This window comes from Apodemus sylvaticus, chromosome 1 (assembly GCF_947179515.1).
Source record: "Apodemus sylvaticus chromosome 1, mApoSyl1.1, whole genome shotgun sequence".
Classification (NCBI taxonomy): Eukaryota; Metazoa; Chordata; class Mammalia; order Rodentia; family Muridae; genus Apodemus; species Apodemus sylvaticus.
In genome coordinates this window covers 87,361,280-87,381,221 of record NC_067472.1, presented here as the reverse complement: position 1 = coordinate 87,381,221, position 19,942 = coordinate 87,361,280, and the positions used below count along the sequence as shown (strand labels likewise).

At 44.4% G+C, this 19,942-nt stretch overlaps 1 protein-coding gene across 1 annotated transcript in view; it reads right to left on the bottom strand.

The window, feature by feature from the left end:
• Positions 1 to 19,942, bottom strand: part of Tmc7 (transmembrane channel like 7) — a 52,057-nt gene that overhangs the window by 14,502 nt on the left and 17,613 nt on the right. The window contains exons 2-9 of the mRNA XM_052200493.1: positions 15,474 to 15,714; positions 13,377 to 13,525; positions 9,921 to 10,088; positions 7,736 to 7,818; positions 5,141 to 5,286; positions 2,389 to 2,536; positions 915 to 1,088; positions 128 to 285 (exon numbers count right to left, since the gene is read on the bottom strand). Of these exons, the coding sequence (XP_052056453.1) occupies positions 128 to 285; positions 915 to 1,088; positions 2,389 to 2,536; positions 5,141 to 5,286; positions 7,736 to 7,818; positions 9,921 to 10,088; positions 13,377 to 13,525; positions 15,474 to 15,714 (1,267 nt within the window). The remainder of the gene's footprint in view (positions 1 to 127; positions 286 to 914; positions 1,089 to 2,388; positions 2,537 to 5,140; positions 5,287 to 7,735; positions 7,819 to 9,920; positions 10,089 to 13,376; positions 13,526 to 15,473; positions 15,715 to 19,942) is intronic.

Genomic DNA, 19,942 nt, shown 5'->3' with positions numbered 1-19,942 from the left:
TTTATTCATGAGCTCATCAAAGGAAGGATGATTGTCAGCATAGCAGGAAAATATGCGGCAGTCTATTAGCAATGTCTGGCCATGAGCAAGCAATGGTCTACCTGGCATGCGTGCAGTTAGGCATTACCTAAGGATCGTCAGGCGGATCTCAAAACCTGGAGAGTAATCCTCGTAGTGAATGATCTTGGCAAAGATGATTGGGGTAATGAAATTGGCCAGGGTAATCACAATGGACGGGAGGTACAGTATCAACAGGTTCTCCCCAAAAACCATCTTGTCAATTTCCTGGAAAGGTAACACAGTGCACTGGTCAGCATACATAGGACCCATCTTGCACCATACAGAAAACAGCTACAGCCTATGAATGGATGCAGAAGCCACAAGCTGAATGGTATCTATGGTAAAAGGGTATCTAATGCCTAATCATTTATAGCCACTAGACCAATTTAGACTGTCTTTTTGTTTCTCAAGACAGGAATTCTCTGTGTAGCCCTGGCTCCCCTGGAACTCACTCTGTAGACCAGGCTGGCCTCAAACTCACAGATCTGCCTCCCAAGTGCTGGGACTAAAGGGATGAGCCACCACCACCCAACTTAGACTTTTTATTATAGATCTAAAAAAAGACTTTCTATGAAGTTCTGTCTGAGTCTCCTAAGTGCTGGAATTACAGGTAAGCACAACCACACTCATTCGAACATGGATCTTTTAAATCACTGTTTGAGGATGGAGGGGGGACTCAGGAGACTAGATTGCGTGCTGCTCTTGCAGTGTGCCTGGATTCAGTTTCGAGCATCTACAGCCACCGGAATCTCTAACTTCAGAGGATCTAACACCATCTTCTGATCTCCTTAGGCACATACACCCACGTGCACAAACCAGAGTGAAAGATCAACTGATTCTTGTGTCACACTTACTTTTTTCATGTGTTCTTGTGAGAAGGTAGTTGCTAGGTAGATTGCATAAAAGCATGCCGCTAGCACAGCCAGTACAATGCAGTTCAAAAACAGCCTCAAAGAATAAATGCGGATTGTTTCCTCTGAGGTCCTTTCTGCTATTTTCTGTCGTATTCTCTCTTCTTCCAGATCTGCCTGAGGACCGAAGAAAACTAATTTGTGAGCAGTGGGAGGGGTATGTAGAACATCACTCTACATATTTCTCTTAAATATTCATGTTACCCAAGATACCTTCCCAGGCTAAGCCCTACCAATGTTTATGTCTAAGGCTCATGGCTCTCAACCCTCCTAATGCTGTGACCCTTTAATACAGTTCCTCACATTGTGATGACCTCCAAGCATAAATTATTGTTATTGCTACTTTGTAACTGTAGATTTGCTACTATTATGAATTGTAAGGTAAATATCTGTGTTTTCTGGTTCTTAGGTGACCCCTGTGAAAAGGTCATTTGACCCCCTAAAGGGGTCACAACCCACAGGTTGACAACAATTGGTTTATGGTAAGATAGAATCTCTTACTCAAGACTGCATTTGGCTTTGTAATAATTGTGTAAGCTGAATCAACATTTATAATGGTGTGTGTAAGTGTGTACATGCAGACTGTGGAGTATTTCTTTATATAGGATATAAGTGGATAACAATATATAGGATATTGTTTTAAGTTTATTAATTTCTCATTTATTTATCTGAGGTTCTGAGGATTGAACCCAGGATCTTGTGTATGCCAGGCCAGGATTCTACCATCTACCTACATCTTCAACCCTTAACAAAAGTTTGTTTTTTTGAGATAGCCTTAAGTTGCCCAGAACAGCCCCAGATTTTAGCTCTTCTGCCTCTACTTTTCAAGTAGCTAGGATTATGGGTGTGTCCTACTAGGGTTTGTTGTTGTTGTTGCTATTTTTAATCTAGCCTGGAGGTCTCTGCTTTTAACAGGGGAATTTGATCCATTCATATTTAGTGCAATGCTAGTAATAAGAAGATACAACCTCACCCACCTTCTTTCATTAAGCTTTATATTCTCAACATGCTATTCATTTCTCTTTATTAATGTGGAAGTTTCCCTGTTGTTTTTCAATTTCTCTCTAATCCATTATTATCACACATTCTCTTCATGTTTCTAGTACAAACAATGTTTATGGCAGCTATGACCAGGTAGGATATTAGTAAGATAGTAAAGGTAGAGGTAAGACATCATCTGATCTGGCCTCATATGTGTCCCATCTCCCTTCCCAGTCCCAAGTTACTAGCTCCCATGCTTGGGTTAAAGGTGATCAACCTAATAAACTGTTTGCTATAAAGTGCTCTTAAAAACTGCAGTGGGAAAGCGTGCTGAGACAGACTGGGCCCTGCAATCACATGATGCAATCCCATGAAACCTGCAAACAGCCTCCCCAGGTCCAACCCGGCCAGCGAGTCCCACCCCAGCAGCACTCACTCTGAGCTCGTACCGCAAGCTGCTGTGCTTCAGCTCAGCCATGCTGCGGTTGGTGATGCAGAAGTCCCAGCCAGCGAAGATCTTATTACAGTAACTCTGAAAGTGCTCCTCGCTCCGAATCAGGTTGATCTTGAACCCTTCCACTGACCTGACCCCGAAACAAAAGCATCAATCTGACAACAGCAGCAAAATATAGGCTGGTGAATTGGTCTCATTTAAGATCTACAACATTGGGCATAAGTCCTTTGCTGGCCCATTGTGACACCGTCAAGTTTGTTCTAAATCCATATGGCAGCTGAGCAGGTATCTCATTGATGAAAACCATTGTCCTTTATCTACTTAATAACTTCTTTTAAAAAAGATATACTTGTTTTATGTGTTTTACCTACATGTCTGCCTGTGGAGGCCAGAGGAGGGCATCAGGTAACCTAGAATGGAGTGGTAGATGCTAGCAAGCCACCATGTGGGTGCTGAGAATCAAGCCAACCCCAGTCAGTGCACATTCATTACCGACCCATCTCTTCAGCACCCCAACTCAATAGCTTATTTATTCAAAAATAATTTCTTTATTTTTTTTACCTTACATATTTTAATTTTTGCTACAATGCTAAAAATTGAACCCAAAGTCCCTCCCAGGCCAGGTCAATCTCTGAGCTAGGCTACTGGCTCCCCTCCCCTTATAAGATTTTATTTTGAAACATTTGTTGAGGTGTCCCAGTTGGCTCTCAAACTTGTGATCCCCCTGCCTCAGTCTCTTGAGCAGTTAACAGGTGTGTATTAGCTACACACAGTAGTCTCTTGTTAGACAGCATAAAGCAGGAAAGGTTTATTTGTTCCAATATTCCAGAAATTTCTATCCATGGTTGGCTGGCTCCACTGCTGGGCCTGAAGTGATGGGAGGGTATTGTGGCAATTGGGCAGGAGAAGCAGAGGGGAGGGGGAGAGAGAGAGGGAGAGGGGGGCAGAAGGAAGGGGAGAGGGGGAGGGGGAGAGGGGGGAGAGGGAGAGGAAGAAAGGGAGAGGGAAGGGGAGTGAGAGGGAGAGAAGGAAGGAGGAAGAGAGGGAAGGGGGAGAGAAGGTGAGAGGGAAGAGGAGAGGGAGGTAGATGGGGGTGCGGAGAAGGAAGTACCACATGGCGTCCAGAAAGCAGAAAAAGGAAAGGGATGCAGACGAAGTATTTCACCTGCTTCCTCCAACTGGGCCCAGCTTCTATTACCCAACTTATCTGTGAACTCCATCTATGAGATTAGCACCTCCTGATACATAGATGGTGGCGCCGTCTCTAAACAGTGCCACCATCTGGGGACCAACCTACCACACCTGAACCTTTACAGGGAATTTCACATCCAGACTCCATAACCCTTACCAAGGGCGGGCCATACACCAATAGGGCCTCAACACCATCTCCTGGCCCTGACCACAATGGAAGGGTCAGGATTAAGTATCTGAGTGGACAGTGCCAACGACTCCTCCATAGGTTTCTGTGCCTGTGACCCAAGCACAGACTCAGCTGCAGACTGACAGAAACTGATGTGTCATTTCCCACGCCTGCAAGGTCCCTGCCATCACCCAAGCACTCAGAGCGGAGGAAGCCCTTGCTTTTGATACTGTTCCTAAGCTCTGGCTGTATCCTCCTCTGAGCAGTCTCTCCCCTTCCTTGACTCTCCGTGCATTCAATTCCCCAATGGTCCAATTAACCAGAACTGGTTTTCTGCCATTTGCAAGCCAGCAGAGACCTAGTTAACACAACATTCCCCAGCCGGGATAAAGCCTGTGAGGAAGAGGGATCTGGAAGAGGCACCGAGCACACTGAGCTGCAGGCTCCTGACTTCTGCTTCCTCCAAGGCTTGGCTACAGCACACTCAGTCCCTTCCCCAAAGCCCGGTCATGGGCTCTGCTCAACTTTCAGGCCCTGACTTCCAGAATCCATAGAATAATAAGAGACCGCAGCCATAAAGAGTTCTATCGACCTGAGATGCCCCCAGAGGCTCCTGTGGGTGAGCAGGTAAGGAACCCTTAGGATGTGGGACTCCCCGTCAGAGGCAGGGCCCAGGCCTGGCCTCCTGGCTGCCAAGTTCTCTGCTTCCCGACCACCACCCTGTGGACAAGCTTCTATCTCTTGCTCTTGCAGCCAGAGTTTTCCCCACTGTGAGGAAGTGAAATTCCCGGTAACCTTAAACCCAAATAAATCTTTCTGTAGGCATAATGTTTTTGTGCACTATGCAAAGATTATCCTTGTTATTACAATGCTAATTTCTCGGTGCTGATATCTGGTTTAAAGCTGGACACAGCATTGTAATGCTTATGTCAAAAATCTCTAGTCTCAGGTGTGTGTAAACAATGCTTATGCAGGGGAAGGAGAGAGAGAGGTGGGGAGGGAGGGAGAGGAAGGAGGAGAAGGACTGAGATTGAGCCACAGGGAGGGACAAAAGGAGTTCTGGAGAACTTGGCTGGAGCATGGACACACACACACATATTACAAGGATTCTGGTTGGGAAGAGATTACTTTAGAGGATAAAGATGGATTAACTGACTGCCCAGGAATTGAAGTGAAGCTTGTAAATAATCTGGGTCTCTGTGTGTCATTATTGGGGAACTACTTAGGTCCAAGAACAGCTTCCATATTAATTTACTACAAACATTTACATTAAAATTAACATCTACATCTTTCCTCCCTTGAACTCTCTGTGTCAGGCATCCGGTCACAGCAGCAAGAACATCACTACACGGATGGAAACAAAAATACACTTACCTTTTCACTATCCAAAGGAGGCTCAGGGCCAGGTAGGCGATCGTGCTTACCAAGTAAGCCAGGGGCAGATCATATGTGAAGTTCTGGAATTTTACACCATCAATGGTGTAGTGTCCATAAAAAAGGCTGGTCTCCTCCAAGAATCCCTGAACAAAGCAAGAGCATGGGGTCAGGTGGGTCAGCTCAGGCAGTCCACCCAAGGAGGGATCCCTGCCTCAAGGAACCCACACAGAAGTGTCCTTGTTCATCCTGAGATCTTTCCACACCAGAAAGAGTCCCAAGGCATATGGGATGCTCAGTTAGTATTTGGGGAATGAGGTACTGCTAAAACCTGAGCATCAAAAATAACTGTTAAGTGCTGGAGAGATGTACACTCTTGCAGAGGACCAACGTTTGGTTTCCAGTACCCACAGCAGAGGATTCCCAACCCCCTGTAACTCCACCTCGGGGAGACCTGATGCCCTCTGCTGGACTCCAAGGGAACTGCCTCATGTGCACATACCCCCTACACAGACGCATCGATATACACATAACAAAAATTGAATATGTTTTTTTAAAAAGTTAGCTGGTAAATCATACTTAACTAAAGTGAAAAAATCTAGGCCATAGCATCAAAAAGAATAGTTAAGAATACGTTTAACACAAGTATAAATAGTATATTCTAAAAATTATGAGCCACGGTTGAAAGAAACATGGACTGGGGCTGCAGTTCAGTGGACAGAGTGTTGGACTAGTATACTCAACGTCATGAATTTGGCCCCAGCTTAAACCAGGGACGGGGACACATGCCTGTAATTACAGCACTCTGGAGGTAGAAGCAGATGGATCAAAAATCATCCTTTGAGACACATAACTAGTGGATGCCAGCCTGGGCTACGTGAGAGATTATCGCAAAATAACAAAACAAGCAAAAAAAAAAACAATTAAACAAACAAACAAACAAACAAACAAACAAACAAATGGAGAGGCATCCCATGTTTTTGGTTCAGCACTTCCACATCAACACTCCACAAATGTGTCTACAGGACTAACACGGCCCCAGCTGGCCTCATCAGAAACAACAGGTTGGTCTTAAAGTTTAGAAGCAGCTGCAATATGAGTCAGTGTCCGAAGCAACCTTGAGAAAGAGGAGTAAGGTTGGAAGTCTCGTCGCCAGGGCTTACTGCAAAGCAAAAACTCAAGATCATCCAGTGCAGGCATAAAACAAGTCCAGAAGCCAGGCATAGTGGCCACACCTTTAATCCCAGCACTCAGGAGAGAGGCAGGTAGATTTCTGTGAGTTCAGGGCCAGCCTCGTCTACACAGTGAGACCCTGTCTAAAACAAAACAAACAACAACAAAACCAGATACACACAGCAGAAAGACAGAACAAAGCATCTATACATCTCTAGTCCTTGGGTTTTTAGTGGAGGGGAAAACATGTCTTCTGAACAAACAATAGATACTGAGACATACAGAGAGCCAAATCATATAAACATCAGCTTAAAGTAGATCAAGGATCTAAGCATTAGAGGTAAACACACAAAAATGCTGAGAAGTTTATGGTCAGTCTGAACTAAAAAGCAAGAGTCTGTTTAAAAATAAATAGATCAAATAGATGACAAAGTCATCTATTTTTTTTTCATGACCACCATGTACTCTCACACTATCAGAGTAAGAAAATGTTTAAATAGAAGCAAAAGTAGAGAGAGAAGACACACTTCTGTCCTCCACTCTCTCAAAGGCTGGGCACAGACATCATAAAATCCTGTTCACTCTTCAGACCCTTCCACATGGTCCCAGGTTATCTCAGCTCCCACAACCTTTCCTTCTCAATAAAGGACAATCACAGGGTGTGTTTGAATGAAAATGGACCCCATAGACCCAATAAGGAGTGGCACTTCTAGGAGGTGTGGTCTTGTTGGAGGAAGTATATCATTGGGGGTGTGAGCTTTGAGATTTCAGACGTTCAGACTAATCCCAGTCTCCCTCTCTCTCTCCTTCCTCCGCCTCCTCTTCCTGCTGCCTGCGGATCCAGACGTAGAGATCTCAGCTCGCAAGAGATATCTTCCTGCAAGCTGCCAAGCTTCCCACTACGACGTAATAGACTGAACCTCTGTAAGCCAGCCCCAAAGAAATGTTTTCCTTTATAACAGCTGAATGCATTCTGTCTGAAATGCCTGGAACCAGAAGCATCTATGCTTTCAGAGCTTTTCAGAATTGAGATTTTTCCCCATAGAGTTCACCAGTTGAACGTCCATCAGACAATCCTAAACGCACCCCAATCTGTCCTTGGGGTTTCAGAGCAGGGATGACAACTGCAAGGCATTATAATTCAGGCCAATACAAAGGTAGCAGAGACCAGGAAAGGCAGCAAGGGGTATTTCCTGAACTCTACTGGGAGGTCTAGGCGAGCACAGGACTTGAAGAATTCACTGCAACCTGTTTCCTCTGCTCACGGTCAACGCTGACACTGGCTCTCACTATGTAGCCTCGGCTGGCCTGACAATCCTTCTCTCTGTCCATCTGCACCACAGAGCCCCATTCAGGACTCCAAAGTCTAAATCACAGAGCTATCAGTGTACAGGCCCACAAAGAATTGAGTTACATACTTACCGTGCCAGACAGCAGGTCTATGATGTAACTGTAGAAGTAAATGAGCCCAGAGCTACTTATTGGATACAGTGTGCACTGAATATCTGCAAGACACAAAAACAAGGGGCTGGAAAGATGGCTCAGCGGCTAAGAGCACTGACTGTTCTTCCAGAGGTTCTGAGTTCAATTCCCAGCACCCACATGGTGGCTCACAACCATCTGTAATGGGATCTGATGCCCTCTTCTGGTGTGTCTGAAGACAGCTACAGTGTACTCATATACATAAAATAAATAAATATTAAAAAAAAAAAAACAAGGGTATGTGTTACAGGTTTATTGTATCAGTAACTGGCCTGTTGGAGTTTGAGCATAAGCAGTGGCTACACACTCAAATACTCCGGCTTGTACATGCTGTCTGTCATTTCCTGTGTCTGATACATCCCCCTTCCTCTTCCATTATTAGCATTTCCTTTTCACTTCCCACTTTCCTTTAGCATGTTCCTTTACTAAACAGTTTAAAACTATCTTTATTTTTGTGTGTTTAGTGGGTGTTTGTTTCATCCATTTATTGATTGATTGACTGTGTGCTTTATTTACTGTGATTTGTTTATTTATTGTGTGTGTATGTTTGTTATTTGTGTGTGTGTGTGTGTGTGTGTGTGTGTGACGTGCACACACAGGAGCCTGCAGAAGGCATTGGATCCCTGGGAACTGAAGTTATAGGCAGTTTTGGGCTACCTGGTATGGATGCTATGAACCACACCTGGAACCTCTGCAAATGCAGTGCATGCTCTTAGCTGCTGGGCCAGCTCTCCATCCCCTCGTCTCACCTTTCGGAGACAAGGTCTCACTATGTAGCTCAGACTAGCCCCCAACTCAGTATCTTCCTAGCTCCCATCCTAAGCAGGATCGTAAGGTATGCACCTCCAAGTGCAGTTAGTATTTAATATTATATTTTAATGCTTGTCTTATTTTTAATTACATGTGTGGGAGGGCACATGCATGCAACTGTCCACCGAGGCCAGAACAGGTCATCATATCCCTGCAGCTAGAGTTACAGGCAGTTGTGAGCTGCCCACTACGGAGCTGGGAACCAAACCCGAGCCCTCTCAGCAGCTCCAAGATTTATTGCTCTTTAAAGGAGCTAAGTATTCAATAAAGTATTTTAAGGGAGGAATAAACATCTCATTATTTAAATAGTCACCCCGGCTCAACGCAGAAAGAAACTGAGGCCCAGGAAGGATAACTGACCCACACATCTGGCCTAGAAACCTAATGTTGATCTTCACACAGTTAGCAGGAAGTATCTCTCTAAGAGGTGAATACACGAGAAGGCAGGAGAGCACCCACGGCAGAAATCAGGCCTCACGCGAAGTCCGAAGTGGCGGGCTATCTGAATTTTAAGTGACTTAAAATGAAAACAAAGAGAAGTTGGCTTGCATAAGATCTCTGAAGTGGCTCTCTAGGGTTCTTCTGGGTAAGGTGTCATGTGACAGGAGGGCATGGGGGTTTCTGAAGACCTTCAGAAGATCTGGGACCTAGCTGGCTCCTCCACTGAGCCTGGTATTGGAGGTTTGCAGTGAATATATCTGTGAAGTAGAGGCACCCCTGCCTATCTGGGCTAACAGGATCTCCAGGAGAGCTGAGTTTTGTTGACAATACCAAAGCCTTGTCCAGCACCTACTGTGGCATCTGGCACAAGATCACTGTGAAAGTGCTATCAGCTTCAAGCACATTCTTTTCATAGATAACAATCTTGAAATGACATCATGTTAATTAGGGGTAGATTTTTTTTCAGGTTTGCTAAATATCCCACCCTGTATTGCTCCTCCCACAAGCTCTCATGAACCCAGGAGGGGCGGGGTGTCCTGGTTTGGCCAATGAGATGTGGAAGAACTATGTTTGTGTGTCATCTCCAAACTGAAGCATCAGGAATCAGCATACATTTGCCGAGGATCATTTCCTCTGTATCACCATGACAATCATGGCTACCCCAACAGCTCAGGCTCCTGAGTGAGGATTCCCTATCCCATGATGGATCTAGACTGTGAGTGAGAAGTCAATGTTTACAGCCACTGACACAGAATAATGGGATCATTTGTTTCTGCAGCATAACTGGACCCATTCCTACTGACAGTCACCTGAGGCTCAGAACCAAGATGCACAGAAAAGGAAGCGTTGCAGCTGGGACAGCCCTCCCACTCACCCATGTCTTTGAAGGGAATGAGCACGAAAGTGCTGTTGGTAATCTTGTACTTGGTGAGTATGATCGGGAGCAAAACCAACATGAAGATGATCAGGAATATCACCAGGTTCAGCACCACCAGGAACCGTAGGAATGAGAAGTAGGACTGGATCCCCGTGCCAAACTTTCCTGGAAGAGAAGCAACATGGCTGTTGGTGACCAGTCACACTCTGTAGACTGAGGTGGGGGGACCTGCATTATTCAGGACAACTGCCTGTCACTATAGCTCCAGGGTATCCAACTTCCTCCTCAGGAACCAACACCTATGCACACAGACCCTACACACATGTAATTAAAATTTTTAAATATTTTTTAAAATCTTACTTTTCTAAATGTTGCTAACATGAAGAAATACACTTATGTCTGGGACTGTAGCTCAGAGGTGGAGGGGCACTTACCTAGCATGTGTGAAGCCCTGGGTTCAATCCCCAGCACCCCCTAAAGGTGGGGGGATATAACCAATACTGTATAGACCTTGTCAAACCAACAACTAACCTTGGTAAATTCACATACTGATTCTAATAACTTGTCTTTATTTCCTATGTATATATAATGTGGACAAATGATATTATATAATTCTTTCCCTTTCTCCCTCATCCCTGAGGTATATTTAGGTAAGATGTCCAGGGTAATGCTGAAGAGATGGTGGTAGCACATTTCCTCATTCTCCGTCTCAGGCTCCATAGCATTTCATTGACTAGGACACTTGCTGTAGGTTTTTGTACATTTTAAAAGGCAGATGCTCTGTCTGGCTCACACTTGCAAAGAATGAGGACTAGGGCTCTCAGTCCCTTCTCTGCCCCTCCCGGGACAATTGAGGTGACTTTAGGGACAGAAATGGAACAGAAGAGTAGCCTCTTAGCAGAGAAGGACTGAATCCCCGAGGATGGTCTGCAGAGTGAGGTCCTTGTTGCTGGCACCAACTCAATGCTCTGTCAAACACTCAGCCATGTCACCAGAGGTAACGGCTTTGACTTACACCCCTTCTCCTTCTGCCACAGGGACATCCAGTCAGCCAAGAAATCCCAGTAGAACAAATGAAAAAAGCAAAGTCCCAGGTCCCCAGGGAGAAGCCTCTAAGGCATGTGACAGTCACACAGAAGTCTCCAGGGGTGTCCCACACAATCTGAGAGGAAGCTGGGCGCAGCATTCTGACTGCTCTCCTTGTTACTGAGGTCTGGTACCTGACAGGCAACTCAAGGAGGAAGGAATTTGGGGGCCCATCGTTTGAGGGGACACGGTCCACCATGGAGCAGAAGGCATGGCAGCAGGGGTGCTGAGAGGGTTGCTCACCTTGTGTCCAGGGTCAGAAAGCAGAGGAGAGAGAGGAAGTGGGACTTGGCTAAGAATTCTCAAGCCTCTTCCCCCACTCCTGTCCCCTTCCCCACCCCCACCCCACAGTAATCCATTTCCTCCAGTTAGACACCCCTTGGAGGCCTTGGAGGCCAGCTGGAGACCAAGGGTTCAAACAGGAGTCTGAGGGGGCACAGTTCACATTGAACACACACTTGGCCTGTGAAGCATGACTGCCTGAGTTCAAAGCCCAGCCCTGCCTTATCCTAGCTGAGTGCACTTGAGCAAGTTTCTTAACCTCAATATGGCAGGGAAATGGTGAAGTGTCTACATGAAAGGTTTTGTGAGGCTGGGCGTGGTGGCACACACTTTTAATAGCACTGGCAGGTAGATCTCTGAGTTCAAGGCCAGCCTCCTCTATACACAGAGAGAGGCAAAGGGGTGGGGATGAGGTCTTGAGAGGATTAGCAGGTCTCTGGGAGTTCAAGGCCAGTTTGGTATACATAGAGAAAAACAAAAGGGTAGGGCTATCTTAGGAGGACTAACTAACTGAGGTAACACGAGTCAGGTGCCAAAGGTGACACGAGGTTCATTGTTGATGCTCCGTAAAGATTTCCTCGTATTGCTCAAGACCACACTAAGCTTCCATCTCAGGAGAAGGTGTGTGTGTGTGTGTGTGTGTGTGTAGAAGTTCTAGATGAGCCTGGAAGACCCCTGGGAAATATGTTTACAGTTTCCATATAAAACAACAATTTGCCGGGAAGTAGTGGCACACGCCTATAATCCCAGCACTCTGGGAGGCAGAGGCAGGCGGATTTCTGAGTTCGAGGCCAGCCTGGTCTACAGAGTGAGTTCCAGGACAGCCAGGGCTATACAGAGAAACCCTGTCTCGAAAAAGAAAAAGAAAAAAAAACCCAAAAACTAAAACAATTTACAAAGGAAAATAAAGTGTCAACAGTATATTCAAAGATTTTTATTTTAATTATGTGTGTGTGTGTGTGTAGGCATGTGCAGATGCCTGTGGAGTCCAGAAGAGGGTGTTGGAGTCCCTGGAGCTGGAGTTATAGGTTGTTGTGAGCTGCACAGTGTGGGTGCTGGAAACAGAACTTGCGTCCTCTTCAAGAGCAGTTAGTTCTGTAGTCCTACCAACTGAGCTGTGCCTACCCTTCCCTACCAGACTAGAAGGCACCCACTATTTGGTGTGTGTGTGTGTGTGTGTGTGTGTGTGTAGGGAGGGAGGGACAAGATTTCAATGTATAGCCCTGGTTTACCTGAAACTCACAGAGTTCCAGCTGCCCCTGGATTAAAGTTATACCCACTACACCTACCACACCCACCACACCTAGCACTATATTTTTAGAGTAGGCAATAAAGAAGATGTTTCTTCTAACACATATCCTGACAGTTCTTCACAGACTTTGCTGAGGAAAATCTCTACTTTAGCAACTGTAAGGCACTGATTATAACATAAGGAATGCAAGAGCCATGGCCTGTTCCCAGCTCTGCTGTGTGACGTTCTGGATGACAACGGCACAGGCCCTATGAAGGGCAAGTGGGTTTAGCTCATACTTGAGACCATGGGTTCTGAGCATCAGCCTGACTGGATCTAGACTCACCCAGGAGGCACCTTTGGACTTGTCTGTCAGGGAATTTACAGGGAGGTTTGACTGAGGTGAGAAGACCCTCCTGAATGTGGGAAGCACCATCCCACGGGTTAGGGAGGCAGACGGAATGAAAAGGAGACTGTGATCCATCCATCGCTCGTGTCCTGACTACAGAGGCCCTGTGTGACCAGCCACCTCAAAATCCTGCTGCCATGCTTTGCCCTGCTGCAGGAGACTATATTTAGAAATGGAGGCAGAAAAAACCTTCCTTCTTTAGTTTGTTTCAGTCGGGTATTTTGTTACAGTAAAGAGACCAGTCACTAATATAACATTCATCCTGGGAGAAAATCCTCAGCAGGTGCACACCCAAGTTGCTTGCAGGCCAAGCGGGTAATACAAATTCGCCACCCACCCCCACCCCACACATACACCTCAGCTGCCTGAGGGAAGGCTGCAGGAGGGTGGGCACACCCCCAGAGCTGCTCGTCCTGCAGGGAGGCGGGCAGCAAACAGACTCCACCTTCAATGCTGCGGATGTCTTTGCGCCACAGTTCCAGGTGGGTCGTCATCTCTCGAGCTTTCTCTAGGAACCTCTTCCAGGACTTGCTGCTGTACCGTTTCCACTGGTCCCACTCTGATAAATACTTCATCTGGGTTTCCTGAATGTCCCTGCATTAAAAACAAACAACATAAAATCAAGCAATCAAACGGTCATGAGCATAACAGTGACAAAGCAGCATCAAGTCCAAGCTGCGACGTCCTGGATGGGAGCCCTTGGTCACAACCTTTAGAATCCTATTCAGCCACACTCCAGCATGAGTGATCCTTGAAAGCACTACACAAAGTAGTGAAAAAGCCAGATATGAAGGCCGCAGTCCACGGTCACACAATGTTTAGAATTGGTAAATCCAGAGACAGTAGGGTTAGCAGCCGCCTGGGGCTGAAGGGAGGAGGAGGAGTGTTTTTTAATGGTTGGGGTTCCTAGCTGTAGGGATAAAACATTTCTGGAAGTAGCTGGTGGTGCTGACTGTATTACCATGGGTATTATGTGCTCAGTACAATGACCCTATACTGCCATTCCTGACCTCTTGCCCCACCCTGCCAACTGACCAAATTCTATTTCACCTCCAGGACATCCCTTTTTTTGATAACATGCCTTCACAAATTAACATGTCTCTCCCAAAATGTTACAAATGTTTGGCTGGTTGGTTGTCTGGTTGGTTGGTTGGTTGGTTGGTTGGTTGGTTGGTTGGTTGTTGAGACAGATTCTCACCATGCAGCTCTGACTGGCCTGGAACTTGCTATGCTGAGTAGGCTGGCTTTGAAGTCACAGAGATTCATCCACCTGCCTCCATCTCCCAAGTGCTGGGATTAAAGGTATATACCACCACACCTAGCCTGATGCCACAAGCCCTCTGAGAATATATAATATTTGTTTCTGTGGTCCTCTGTCTCAAAACAAAGAACACAGACAGCTGATTTCATGACAATCCTAGCCTGACTGTTTCTGCTTTGCTCTGCACACTGTCTTAGTTCAGTAACTGGTGCTTAATCCGTTCTTAATATCCACCACTAATCAAAAAGCAATATTCATAAAATATATACATTAAATATATACTGCTATATTCATGAAAAGTGAACTGCTTTCCCATAGAATGGAACATATTTAGACAGACAGTTAATAGATATAGATGTTGATAAATGGGTGGATAGGATACACAGCTGAATAAATGAATATAGATACAGATAAATTGGTGGGTGTATACAAATATAAATATAAAAGGATGGATGGATAGATGGATGGATGGATGGATGGATGGATAGACTAGTGGGTGAATGGATGATGATGGACAGAGAGATGGGTAGATGGATGGACAGAGAGATGATGGATGGATATGATACACATGCTTGTAATCCTAACATTTGGGAGGCTAAAACAGGTGAGTTCAAGGTTAGCCAAGGTTATGCAGGGAGAGACATCCTGACACAAAAAGGGAGAAGAGGCTTGGAGTGACAACTCAGTAGGTATGGTGTGTGATGTGTAAGCCTGAGGACCCAATTGGGATCTCCCAGAGCCGGGGGAGATGGGGACGGGCAGATCTCGGGAACTTGCTGGCCAGCCAGAATGGTCAACTGATAAACTCCAGGTTCAGTGAGAGCCTGTCCCTCCAAAAATAAGGTGAAATGACAAATGAAGAAATTGAATGTCCACTTCTGTCTCCTACATGGCAGCATGCATACGTGCTTGAATGCACACACACACCACACACACATTCATTTCTCCCTCTCCCTCATTCTCTTCCACTGTGTGTGTGTGTGTATGTGTGTGTGTGTGTGTGTGTGTGTGTGTGTGTCTGGCTCACTGAATGGTTACAACACCCCTCACTGAACTGAACCTGGGACTGTTTGTTTAAGCAGGGGGTGAATGACTTCTTGAAGGTCACATGTCACAGCAGCTTAGGAATGCTCACAACAGAATAAACTCTGGGTTCCACACATGACACACACCACACACACCATACAATCACAAACACCACACCACACACACACACACACACACACACACACACCTCTCCAAGATCGTAACATGACCACTTCCAGGGGCTATTGAACAAACCTTAGTCTCCGCTTCTCAGAGATGTTCAGCGCATACTTGCGGATGGATTGGCTGTTGAGGTTTTCTGTGATTCCTCCATCCAGCTGGGAACTGAAAGAGTCTGTCGGTTTCAGTAGGGTGCCACTCTGCTTGTCCCGAGAGAGGATGTTTGTCCTCCTACGTGCCACTGACCGATAGCTTGGCAGCTCTTGAAGGAAGTTCACAGGTGGAGAGAAGCAGCTAGAACCCAGAGACAGGTTCTCTGAGTGAAAGAAGACAAGCAAAATTCACTCCACTTGGAAGCCATTGGATCTCAGACCATGAACAAGCCTTGCAGATTGTCACCCATCAGGCCAGTGACAGAGTAGCTGTGTTTTCTTTTCTCTTCTGCTGTGCTGGGAATTGAACCTAGGATCTCACACATGCTAGGCAAGTGTTCTACCACATAGCCAGTCCTTTATTTACTTAGAAAGGTTTTGAAAAGTTTCCCAGGCTGGCCTTAAATTTAAAATCCTCCTGCCTCCTTCTCCTGTGTAGTTGGAATTACAAAGCTGGGTCATGCATTGTTGGCAGGTACATGAGATGAGTGCTCTCCTGTATGAGTGCATGTATGTGTGCAAGCACACACATATGCACATGTGTGGGTGAGGACAATGCCAGGTGTTTCCCTTAACCACATTCTACCCTATATACTGAAGTAGGGTCTCTCACTTGAAGCCAGAGCTCACCATCTGGATATTCTAGCTGACCAGCAGGCTACAAGAGATGGGCTATCTCTGCCTCTTGAGCATTGGAGTGGGCTGTACAGCAGCATTTAAGTGAGCACTTGGGGATCCAAAGCACTTTACCCCCAGCCCTGGCTGTGTGTAGTTGGTCATGACGATACACAGAACAGTGAAATCATTCTATATGAGCTCACTTTCTATAGATGTGTCTGCAGGAAACATAGGTTGTAGGATACCTGTAGCCATTAGCTAAATGCATGATCCATTTGCTGAATGAAGCTAGTAATGTGTGCGATGTCTCCAGTAAGTAGGGGAGATATTGTATAAGAGCCATGATTGAGGGTGAGGAGGACACAACATCTGTCCCAACACCAAGAGTTACTGGGACCAGTGGACCAAGGCATGCAGGAACTCCACCAGTGCCACCAGTGCCACCAGTGCCACCAGTGTCACCGGTTCCTGTCGGTCTGTCTGGGCCGGTGCCCTGAGCAGACCTTGGGCACAAACTTCACAGCAACACCCAGAGGAAGCTCTACTCCTGGGCGCTTTTACACGCCCAGGATTCCAGGAGCTTGGTCACACCAGGATCTCAGGATCACAGGATCCCAGAATCACAGGATCACAGAGACAGCTCAACTCTGAGTTCTGACACAACCAGGATCACAGGAAGGACAGGCTCCAATCAGATATATCAAAGGCAAGTAGCAGCCAGGCGGCGGTGGCGCACACCTGTAATCCCAGCATTCTGGGAGGCAGAGGCAGGTGGATTTCTGAGTTCGAGGCCAGCCTGGTCTACAGAGTGAGTTCCAGGACAGCCGGGGCTACACAGAGAAACCCTGTCTCGAACAAAACAAATCCAAAAAAACAAAACAAAACAAAAAAGGCAGGTAGCAGTAAAGATAACCAGATGGCAGGAGGCAAGCATAAAAACATAAGCAACAGAAACCAAGGTTACTTGTCATCATCAGAACCTAATTCTTCCATCATATCAAGTCCTGGATACACCATCACACCAGAAAAGCAAGATTCAGATCTAAAAATCACTTTATGATGATGATGGAGGACTTTAAGGACATTAACTCCCTTAAAGAAATTCAGGAGAACATAGATAAACAACTAGAAGCCCTTAAAGAGGAAACATAAAAATCCCTTAAAGAATTACAGGAAAGGTCGGGTGTGGTGGTGCACGCCTATAATCCCAGCACTTGGGAGGCAGAGGCAGGCAGATTTCTGAGTTCGAGGCCAGCCTGGTCTACAGAGTGAGTTCCAGGACAGCCAGGACCACACAGAGAAACCCTGTCTCGAAAAATCAAAAATTAAAAAAATAAATAAATAAATACAGAAAAATATAATCAAACAGGCAAAGGAAATGAACAAAACTATCTAGGATCTAAATATGAAAATAGAAACAATAAAGAAATCATAAAATGAGACAACCCTGGAGCTAGAAAACCTAGGAAAGAGATCAAGAGTCATAGATTCAAGCATCACCAACAGAATACAAGAGATAGAAGAGAGAATCTCAGGTGCAGAAGATACCAGAGAAAGCATTGACACGACAGCCAAAGAAAACGCAAAAAGCAAAAAGCTCCTAACACAAAACATCCAGGAAATCCAGGACACAGTGAGAAGACCAAGCCTAAGGATAATAAGTAGAGAAGAGAATGAAGATTCCCAACTTAAAGGGCCAGTAAATCTCTTCAACAAAATTATAGAAGAAAACTTCCCTAACCTAAAGAAAGAGATGCCCATAAGCATACAAGAAGCCTACAGAATTCTAAACAGACTGGACCGGAAAAGAAATTCCTCCCGTCACATAATAATCAAAACACCAAATACACTAATCAAACAAAGAACATTAAAACTAGTAAGGGGGAAAGGTCAAGTAACATATAAAGGCAGACCTATCAGAATCACACCAGACTTCTTACCAGAGACTATGAAAGCTAGAAGATCCTGGGCAGATGTCATACAGAACCTAAGAGAACACAGATGCCAGCCCAGCAAAACTCTCAATTACCATAGATGGAGAAAACAAATTATTCCATGATAAAACTAAATTTACACAATATCTTTCCACAAATCCAGACCTACAAAGGATAATAGATGGAAAACACCAACACAAGGTGTAGCTACACCCTAGAAAAAGCAAGAAAGTAATCTTTCAACAAATCCACACAAACACAATTCCACCTCTAACAACAAAAATAACAGGAAATAACAATTACTTTTCCTTAATATCTCTTAATATGAAAATTAATATTACCAATATATCCTAATCAATTGAAATTAAAAATATGAGGAATTAGAAATTTGTAGGCTCTTACCCAGTGGTCTCTCTAATTTGAGAATTAGAGAAATATGTCCAATATTGTACAATCCATATTTTTTTTATGTGACAGTGTCTTGCTGTGTACAACATAATGGTCTTGAAATCATGTTTCTCCTATCTCAGCCTATTAGTAGGGTTGTTTACTTGATGTTTTTACACTATACTATGGTTTTCAGAACAGCTTACATATTTAAAAATTACTTATACAGCCAAAAGAAACATAGGCAATTAATTTGGGAGGTGGCTTGTCAGAGAACAACAAAGAGTAAGACCGAATGTTTTGCTTGATATTTATAATTATTGTATCAATTTTAAAGATGACCTTATAAGTTACTTTTTCTGAGATGAATGCTTTTCAAAATCATCACAGCCAATGAACCAGAATCTTATCCTCACCTAATGTCTGTACATTGTTCATTGAAACAGTTGATGAATGACTTCATGGATAGACCATCTTAATACACACACCATTTCTTAAATGACTGTAACCTGTTCCCTGTGGGCTGAGAATGATGACAATCTCTCAAGTCAAATAGCTCTAACCATAGCAGGAAATCTGTATCCAAATAACTGTATCTACAATTCATTCCTTAACCAGTAGAACTGTCAACTCTTAGCTTAGCTACTATAGAGGTAAAATCCTTTGGTCATATGAGGGACATTGAAGTACAGCCTTATTACAATGAATTCCAATGTCTAAATATTGTTCTTATTTTGGGTTTGTACCACAGTAAGAGCCAAGATTTTAAGCTCTACTAAAAGCAAAACAAACAAACAAAAAGACTGTATCTTTTATGTTCATTTAATAATATGTCCGTCATTTTTATGATTGGCATAAAAATATATATTGTGTTGAATATAATAAAAATAATAAAAAAGATATAATACAGCAAGTATGTTGCATATTGATGATATGTATTATATATATCTTCCAATATATATTGCAAGATATAGTAACTGTGTTGGAGATATGTGTGTGTGTGTGTGTGTGTGTGTGTGTGTATAATGTTGCCTCATAACTCACACTAAATTTTCTTGAGTCTGTTTTGATATAAGTATGTATGATTAAATGAGTGAGAAATTAATGGTGATTCTTCCTAATCAATTAATTCTATTAAACGTAGAAGAAATGAATTACTAGAGAGTCATTATTAGGTAATATCACAGTAACCATGGCCAGTTAAAAATCTATGGATAGGTGCTAACTCAATTCAGTGGGTTTTGGAGAAACAGGATGTTAAAAGAGAATGCTGTGTACTATTACAAAGGGGAAAAGATTTGTGAATCAAGTGTTAAATGTTAATATCACCATTATAAAGATATACAAAAAAAAAAGAACCATGATTGCCTAAGTGATCACCTCCATGCACATCCTAAGGCCTAGCCTTCCCGTTGAATGCTAAATGGCTTAAGTTCATACCCTGGGGGCTGGA